The sequence below is a fragment of the Triplophysa rosa genome, linkage group LG16, assembly GCF_024868665.1.
Source record: "Triplophysa rosa linkage group LG16, Trosa_1v2, whole genome shotgun sequence".
In the NCBI taxonomy this organism is placed as follows: domain Eukaryota; kingdom Metazoa; phylum Chordata; class Actinopteri; order Cypriniformes; family Nemacheilidae; genus Triplophysa; species Triplophysa rosa.
This window is the reverse complement of record NC_079905.1, coordinates 7,025,958-7,035,062: the sequence shown is the minus strand read 5'-3', so window position 1 is coordinate 7,035,062 and position 9,105 is coordinate 7,025,958. Positions and strand designations below refer to the sequence as shown.

The 9,105-nt window shown below is 40.2% G+C and overlaps 1 protein-coding gene across 2 annotated transcripts; it reads left to right on the top strand.

The window, feature by feature from the left end:
- Positions 1-276: 276 nt before the first annotated feature.
- mrpl3 (mitochondrial ribosomal protein L3) lies at positions 277-6,780 on the top strand. 2 transcript variants are annotated; one of them, XM_057354660.1, is made up of 10 exons: positions 277-499; positions 850-1,028; positions 1,258-1,349; positions 1,559-1,657; positions 3,111-3,210; positions 3,340-3,400; positions 4,680-4,791; positions 5,172-5,249; positions 5,648-5,725; positions 6,314-6,780. In XM_057354660.1, exons 1-10 carry the CDS (start codon positions 405-407, stop codon positions 6,455-6,457), a joined length of 1,038 nt encoding a protein of 345 aa, XP_057210643.1. In that variant the 5' UTR covers positions 277-404; the 3' UTR covers positions 6,458-6,780. The 2 variants fall into 2 exon arrangements, with proteins under 2 accessions (XP_057210643.1, XP_057210642.1); XM_057354659.1 differs by having other exon boundaries at positions 847-1,028; positions 6,314-6,779.
- Positions 6,781-9,105: the final 2,325 nt, after the last annotated feature.

Below are 9,105 nucleotides of genomic sequence, written 5' to 3'. Positions count from 1 at the left end.
TTTTTGGTGAACTATCCCTTTACCTAATGTAAGCAAATGGAACCTTACTGTGAGAGCTTGCAGTGATTTACAGAAAAACTCGATTAGGAAAATTCCGAATTAGGTGCAAATTATATGCTTTCTTAATTCTTACTTTAAAAAACTGCTGAAATAAAGATACATTTAATAAAGGTAAATAATATTTAGTAGGAATAATACAAACACTGCATTGGAACTACACATAGGAACGTTGAACTCAACTGCGTCAGAGGGACGGACACTTTTCTGTGTTACACCGGAAGTAAAGGGAATGACATTCTTCGAAAGGACAAACACGAGACTGGCATGTCTGACACAATGATGCTTTCTAGCTTAATGTTTTGAGCTCTAATTTGTCGAATTGTTTCATAATTGTAAATAACAAAATGATAACGTTAACCTGTAGGATTATAAGACTTGGCGATTCTTTACTAAAAGCGGCGCCAGTAATCATCTGTCGTGCTGGAGCTCAACTTAAGAGGCATTTAAATTCAGTTTGTCTATTTCTTAAATATTGTAATTCACATATAACACATTTTAAAGCATGGCGTTTTGATGCATATTATTATGGTTTTTGTAAAGTTTTATCAGGCAGATTTGATGGACAGTACAAACAGATTGTGACAGTAACCGTTTGTGGAAGACATCTGTAGAAGAAAAGCTATATATTTAAACACTACTTATTAATGTACAATATTTATTTTTCTTTTAAATTATCTACTGAATTCTTAATCTCTTTGAATTTAGTGTCACATTTTGCCGTGGTTATTATTAGTATAAAGAACGTGACAGTTCCCATGATGCATTTCTCTTTTTGTGTACCTTCAGCAGAGCTCCAGTCGTTCAGTGTGTAAGGACACATAAGACAGACACCTGGTGGGATGAGCACCTGACAGAAGATAATGCATCTTTTCTAAAAAAGACATTTGGGGAGGAATACAAACAGCAGATTACGGACAAACTTAACCCGCTCAAGGACGAACCCTGGCCCAGACACGAATGGGCAGAAGGTGGGAAAATATTCATACTGTTTTGTGCTGTCTGTATATTGTTCACAGTATGCAAATGTTCTGTTTGTTTGATTACCCCCTACATGACCTCCATGTCCAGTGGTATCCGTCATGATTGTTTAACAGCCCCCACATTTTTACACAAAGTTAGATTAAGAACGTGAACTAACCATGCATGAATTGAACAAGCCACATACATTGTGACGCTGAATAATTTTAATTATCTCAGGGAGTCGGAGAGTTGGCCTTGTGGCAGTCAAACTTGGAATGCTGCCTGTCTGGACCAAATCTGGAGAGAGGCACGTGGTCACCATGCTGCAGGTGCAGTTATTTAAAATCTTATCACTGTTGTCTCAAGTTATTGTAAAACTAAAGCATCAGCATTTAAAGTAAAGGTTTAAGGTCACACTATATTTTAACTAAAGGTGACATGTTTAAAACTTTTAAATGACTTACCTGGCTCTGTACGTTTAGCAGGGTAGGATCAAGAATTCGGAAAATGCATTTAACCAACGCTTTCTCTTTCTTAGGTGCAGGATTGTCATGTGGTTAAACACCTGTCCAAAGAAGAGTTTGATGGGCGCACAGCAGCTCTGATTGTGGGAGGAAAGAACGTCTCTCCATTTCATGTAAGAAGTATTGTAACGTTTTATTAATAGGACTGCCCTTGTCAGCACGCTCTCTAGACCTCATAACAAACCTTTCCTGAGATCCTTGACCTCGTTGAGGTGGACCAGGGTAATTGACTCAAGCTCTTTTGCTTGTATAGAGAAAGCTCGTATAGAGTCCCTCAGGCGTGCGTGCGTGCGTGTATATCCCGGTGGGGACCTAAACCTGAACGCACACCAACACATGGGGACTCGTGTCACCGTGGGGACCAAAATTGAGGTCCCCATGGGCAAAAAAGCGTATAAATTGTACAGCACAATATTTTTTTTAAATCTAAAAATGCAAAAAGTGTTCTATGATCTTTAGGTTTAGGGGTTGGGTTAGGGATAGGGGATAAAATATACAGTTTCTACAGTATACAACTCATTACGCCTATGGACTGTCCCCACGGAGATAGTAAACCAGACATTCGTGCGTGTGTGTGTGTGTGTGTGTGTGTGTGTGTGTGTGTGTGTGTGTGTGTGTGTGTGTGTGTGTGTGTGTGTGTGTGTGTGCTTGTGTTTGTGTGTGTGTGTGCGCGCTGCAGGCGTAGCGGAGGGAGGAGGCAGGAGGAGGAGGAGGTTAAAAAAAAGGGAAGCCTGCTTGTGGTTCGGACAACTCAGCATTTCAAATCGAAGAATTTTAATATTCTTTTTAAACTACACTAATTTTACTTTTACCTTAAATTCCTTAAACTTTCTGGTTAAATAAAATGTTTTAATTTTGTCCCAGAATTTGAACTCACTTTCATCACAATATGCAATAAAATATCAGTTTTTTTCATATACAACTGTTACTTGGTTTTTTGATAAATACACAACAGCAGCAAAGCAGATGTGCCCATAATGGTGCTGTCCAGAAATATTCTCTCTCTCTCTTCTCTCCTCTCTCTCTCTCTGTCTCTGTCTCCTGTCTCTGTCTCTGTCTCTCTCTGTCTCTGTCTCTGTCTCGTCTCTGTCTCATCTCTCTCTCTCTCCTGTCTCTCTCTCTCTGTCTCTCTCTCCTCTCTCTCTCTCTCTGCCTCTCCACTCTCTCTCTGTCTCTCTCTCTCTCTCTCTCTCTCTCTCTGTCTCTCTCTCATCTTTCCTGGAAAGACGTTTATTTTGTTAATAGAAAACAGCAGGGATTTCCCTTTAGAGACCAATGCTGTTTTGTCCCTTTCTTGGACAAACAGTCTAGGTCAGTGTGACTGTTTTGTAGTCTTTATATGTCTATGTGACAGCTGACATAAAGTGCTGCAATTGTCCTGACTCCTGACCTTCAGTCTGACGCTTCAGTCTTTCAGGATTCAATCAATCAACTCTCCAAACACAGCAGGACTGTTGAAATTGAATGTATTCTCTTTGCGATCTTTTCATCTTTTTAGGAGTAAGATTATAAGATGGTAGATAAATCTCATTGCTGTAACTGAAAGTCAATCTGTCTCTTTCTCAGAGGACGGAGGGATATTTAGAAATATTCCGGAATGCAGGAGTTCCACCCAAACAGAAGCTCACCACGTTTTGTGTGACGGACAACGCTATCATCAAACCAGGTTCTCTCACTTTTCCGAAATATTAATTTATTGCCAGATAAAGATTTTTAGCAACATACCCATATTGACATAATTGCAAGAAAATAACCACAGGATCTGTCACATTCTTTTGTCTGTTTGTTTTTCTAGGAACTCCTCTCTATGCAGCTCACTTCCGCCCAGGCCAGTATGTGGACATAACAGCCAAAACGTGAGTCAAATATATTCCTATAGGTCAGCTAGTTGACATAACACCGTGATCTTGGGTTTGATTCAGACAATCATATTTCCTTGCTTCTATTGTTTACCTCCTTTGTAAGTCGCTTTGGGTAAAAGTAAATGTAAAATGCAGTGCATTCAAGCTATACATTTGATGAGTATTTGTGTTCCCTGGGAATCAAACACTGCTCCAGGTATTCTTATTATATTGAGTCCTGTCTTCTCTTCCACTCCTTGATCCTCCCTTCCACTTTCCATCTTATTTCAAGCGCCTTATCCTCTCCTCAAATGAGTGTGTGAATCTCACAGAGAGAGGCCAGTGCTGGTTTAGAGCCACTTCAGATCCTTCAGATTTTCTCTCCGTGCAGATTTACACTTGATCACTTAATTATATCTGAAAGAAAGTTTTTAGGGAAACCAAAGAAACATGAAGGTGTTTCAAACTGTAGGACATAATACTATTGTAACTCGTAGAAATGTTTTAAAGGTGGGATAACACACGCAGTTTCTGCCAGTCTCATATTAATCTTGAGTACATATATATATAGTGGTATTGCGTACGTCGTATCTTCGAAGAGTTTGATCAAATTTATAAAAGAGATACAGCTGTATGATTATTTCCGGAAAAAGACGAGCTGCTGGAGGCAGGCAGGGGGGACGGAACTACAGCACGAGCACACAATATCATCGCATTATCCCTTCATGTTGTTTACATTATGCATGTATGCGCCGATTGCCAACAAATCACAGGCATATGACTTCGTTTGACTAGCCGTGCGCAGTTCATGTCCGGCATGTTTTAGCACTAGGACTGCTCCATCTATCAGTTTCAAACGATCTCCAAATCCAGCATTATATCCACCGCTTATATAACATACATCACTGCCGTGGTAAGAGTAACGAACTGCAGCTGCAGGCCCGATCTTGATAAGCGGGTCTTCCTATCGCTCATTGGTTGGTGGGCTATTTCTTTCGCCTTGCCGTGGGCGTGCTTTTCTGGGAGAATTGCCCAATAAAAGGAATAGGATCCCTGTTACGAAACACGGATCCAGACTTATAAAAAACTTTCTGAAACAAGTGTAACAAGCACAGAAATACTACGTCATACGTCCAACTCGTTTTTGAACAAGTTGACCATGTTAAGCATGAGAAGCCAGATCGTTCAACAGTGTAAAGAAGTCCGAATGCATGACATAGCGTGTTATCCTGCCTTTAACTTCCCCCTATTATTCGATGATAATGTTGATGATAATCGTTTTTATTTTTTGTAGTATTGGAAAGGGTTTTCAGGGTGTGATGAAGCGCTGGGGGTTCAAAGGTCAACCTGCTTCCCATGGACAAACTAAGACGCACAGGAGGCCAGGCTCCTTGGGACCGGGAGGGGTAAGTGTTTGAGTTTATTTCTGTTTTTCATTTTAGATGTCTCCTGCTGTAGCAAATGGTGTTTTTTTCCCTGTGGAGTTTTTCTCATGAATATCTCGAGCAGTTGCAACATGGGAGGTTGGAGTTCAATCCATGCCATGAATTAATGAAATTCCTTCTCAGGACCACATAGTGCAATCTGTCTCTCACACTGCACATTTTCAGATATACCGTCCCGGCACTCTCCACTTTCAAGGTTTCACATCAGTCATTTCAAATAAATGTCCAGTACAGCCTCTCACGAGACCTTTTGCTCTATCGGTTTAAGTGCGACCTGCATCCCTTTGAATGGTTAATGGGTAAGGATGGATGAGTTAAGTAACCCGTCTCTTTCCCCCCAGGACCCAGCCAAAGTTTTCAAAGGAAAGAAGATGCCGGGCAGGATGGGAAACGTTTACGACACAACTCATGGCTTAAAGGTACTGCAAACTGCACTGCGAGTCTGTTCAATATCAAAATCATTATCTGTTTGCATATAAATGTGTCGTAATGCGTTCACAATATGATGATTTGCCTGTTTAATTTGTCCATTGAGTATACCATCAAATCTCCGGATTGATTCTGTTCTGCAGTGCACTATGCAGTTTACACACTGCATTGCAGGTTTTGTCACATCCACATTGTGATGGCTATATAAATTACATTTATCACATTAAGATGTATCGAGTACACGGTGAGCACGACTTCAAAGCTCAGCTGGGCCATATGATTTACTTTAAGATGAGGTGTGCTGAGGAAGCATCTTTTATAAAGTCACCTGGTGTCAGTGTGATGATGATGATGATGCATGATGTGAAAAAGTTCTTCTCTTCGACAGGTGTGGAGAGTCAACACCAAATATAACGTTCTATATGTCAACGGATCTGTACCCGGCCACCGCAACTGTCTGGTTAAGGTATAACACACACACTCTTTGTCAAGTATGCAAAGTGTCAGGCACTTGTTCTCAGGTAGAATTGCTTTTCGAAGGTGGACGCAAGGTCATCTTTTACATCTGAGAAAAGTCTCTCTTTCGTCCTTTTCTGCTGCTGTCTTCACTTTCAGCACCATTTAGCTAAAATAAGAGCTTACTGTACTGTTCATGACAGCACTGACCTTGGCACACTAGCACGCGCTTGTGCCGAGTTACTCATTTTTGTCAAAACGGGTAGGTGGTTGCGTGTGCTGAGTGCGTCATTAAATTGATTATTTGTAGTCAGCATTTCATCTTGTTGAGTTTGTTTGCATGCACACGTTCATCATCAAAATAAGAGCCTTGCTGAATGAAGAGTTTGACTTCATTCAGCAAGAGATGACATCATAGTTGTAGTACCTTCGTCTACAATTATTTACTGAAAAGCCCGAGATGTGAGAAAGGCAACATAAATAATAAAAACTAGAATTTTTATTGTCGTATCATGTAAGGTTTAATGGATTTTAATGTATTAAACGTGAAGAGGTCTTGACATAGTCGTTTAAATGTTGCTTGTGTTTGACCAATTAGGTGAGGGACTCAATTCTGCCAAATCGGTTGGAGAAGAACAAGAGCCCACCATTTCCCACCTTCTTCGCTGATGGAGATGAGGAGCTCCCTGAAGATCTCTTCGATGACGATATTTTCCAATTTGAGGAGCCCATCCCTGAATGAGGTCGCAACCCTTAAAACTGTTCTTGCTACGCTGCTCGAAAAGGCAGGAGGGATCATTTGACCCTTGAACTGGCTGGCTGTCTTTCATCCAGTGGCTTCAGTGCTGCTGGGATGCTAGGAACGTGACAGATGTACAAAGGAACTTGAAAAGTGAAACAAGTACATTTTCATATTATCATGAGTAGGGCCTTATACTTCTGTGTAATAAAACGCAGTGTTCAATCATTTGTGTATTTAAAGAATAAAACCCATTTGATATAATCTATTTGTTTTCATTTGTTTTGGTTTAAAAGTGTATACATCTCATCCAACACATTTTAAATTACAGAGATACACAGTTACATAATGGAGTAGAAAATGAATTTGATACAAGATCTCATTCGATGGAAAAGAATGTAAATGAGATAATTGACTATGCCGTTGGTATTAAAATGATTGAAAGCAGTCAGCTCTCTTGGCATTTCAGAAGTCTATTATGTCTGAACTTCACCTGTAATTTGACCACAACAACTAATTGATTGATTCATTCTGTTTTACAAAGCCGGTCATTACAGTCATCATCGGTGTGTTTATTTAAGTGTCGTCAGCATTATCTGACTTAAGTCGACAATGTTGGTTTAATGGAAGTGGAAATTGCAAATACATCAGGCCGACGGCAAAACTCTGTAAGGATACGCTGTGCTGACTTCTGTGCATTAGAGAAGAGAGCGAGAGAAAACAGCGGAGATGGAAGGATGAATAGATGCTGACAATGGTTGACATTTCACTCTCTCTCTGTAAGTGAGGGGAATAAAGCGAGGCATTAATGTTGCATGAGTTAAAGCTCACTGGCTTATGAAGGAAGAGCGTGTGTGAGCGGATGGAGATGCTACATTAGAATGAAATGACCTCAAACCCTGTTTCTACAGCCTTACTACATTGTGGAAAAGTCGCATGTTTTTTTTCTGTGTGTTGTCATCTCCCTCTTGTGTAGGCCTATGTTTTTCTTAGGAAACGCAAGCATAGTGGACATTTCGCTTGTCAGCATAAGTTGCGAATTGAATGGGAAAAGATCATTTAAAGTAAATGTATAAAGTAAGTTTGTAATGTATAAAGTAAATACCTGCCCATCCGTTAATTGTTACTTTACCATATGTGAGAGAAAAATGTTTATTATGTAGCAGAAAATATATTGACATACATATACAGTGAGGGAAATAATTATTTGATCCCCTGCTGATTTTGAAAGTTTGCCTGCTTACAAAGAAATGAAGGGTCTTCATTTATATGGTAGGTTTATTTTAACTGATAGAGGCAGAATATAAAAAATCAGGGGGAAAATGTTATATAAAGGTTATAAATTGATTTGCATTTCAGTCAGTAAAATAAGTATTTGATCCCCTACCAACCAGCAAGAATTCTGGCTCCACAGTTTGGTTATGTGCCTATATGGACCACAGATTAGTCCTGTCACTTTAAGAAAGTACTCCTAAATCAGCTTGTTATGTATATAAAAGATGCCTGCCAACAGAATCTGTATCTTCCATTTCAACCTCTCCACCACCATGGTCCAGACCAAATAGGTTTCAAAGGATGTCAGGGACAAGATTGGAGACCTGCACAAACCTTGAATAGGCTACAGACAGAAGCTTGGTGAGAAGGAGACAACTGTTGGTGAGAAGGAGACAACTGTTGGTGCGATTATTTGGAAATAGAAGAAATACTAAATAACTATCAATTGCCCTTGGTCTGGAGCTCCCTGCAAGATTTCCCCAATGGGGTAAAGATGATCATGAGAAAGGTTACAGATCAGCCCAGAACTACACGGAAGAAGCTTGTTAATGATTTCAAGACAGTTGGGACCACAGTTAGCAAAAAAACCATTGGTAACACACTATGCCACAATAGATTGAAATCCTGAAGCACCCGCATGGTCCTCCTGCCAAAGAAGACCCGTCTGGCTCGTCTGAAGATTGACAATGAACATCAAAATGATTCAGAAAAGGCTTTGGCGAAAGTGCCGTGAGACCAAAATTGACTCCTGTTTTCGGAGGGAGAGAAATGCTGACTATGAACCCAAGAACACCATCCCTACAGAGAAGCACAGTGTTGGAAACATTATGCTTTAGAGCTTTTTATCTCTGCTACGGGTACAGGGTGACTTCACCGCATTGAGGGGCTGAGGGACGGGCCAGTGTACCGCAAAATCTTGGACGAGAACCTACTCCCCTTAACTAGGTCACTGAAGATGGGTCATGGATGAGCCTTTAACATGACAAAGACCCAAAACATATTGCCAAGACAACCAACGAGTGGCTTAAGGAGAAGCACATTAAATGTGATCTCTAGACCCTAGTCCTATAGATAATCTGTGAAGGAGGCTAAAACTACAATTTGCTGAGCGACAGCCAAGAAACCTTAAAGATTGACAGAGGAGTGGACTAAATGTATCCTGACACATGTGCAAACCTGGTGACCAACTATCAGAAATGTCTGACCTCTGTGCTTGCCAACAAGGGTTTCTCCACCAAGTACAAAGTTATTTTTTCTCGGGGATCAAATACTTACTTCACTGAAATGCAAATCAATTTATAACCTTTATATAACATTTTTTCCCCAGATTTTTTTATAGACCCTTCATTTCTTTGTAAGCAGGCAAACTTACAAAA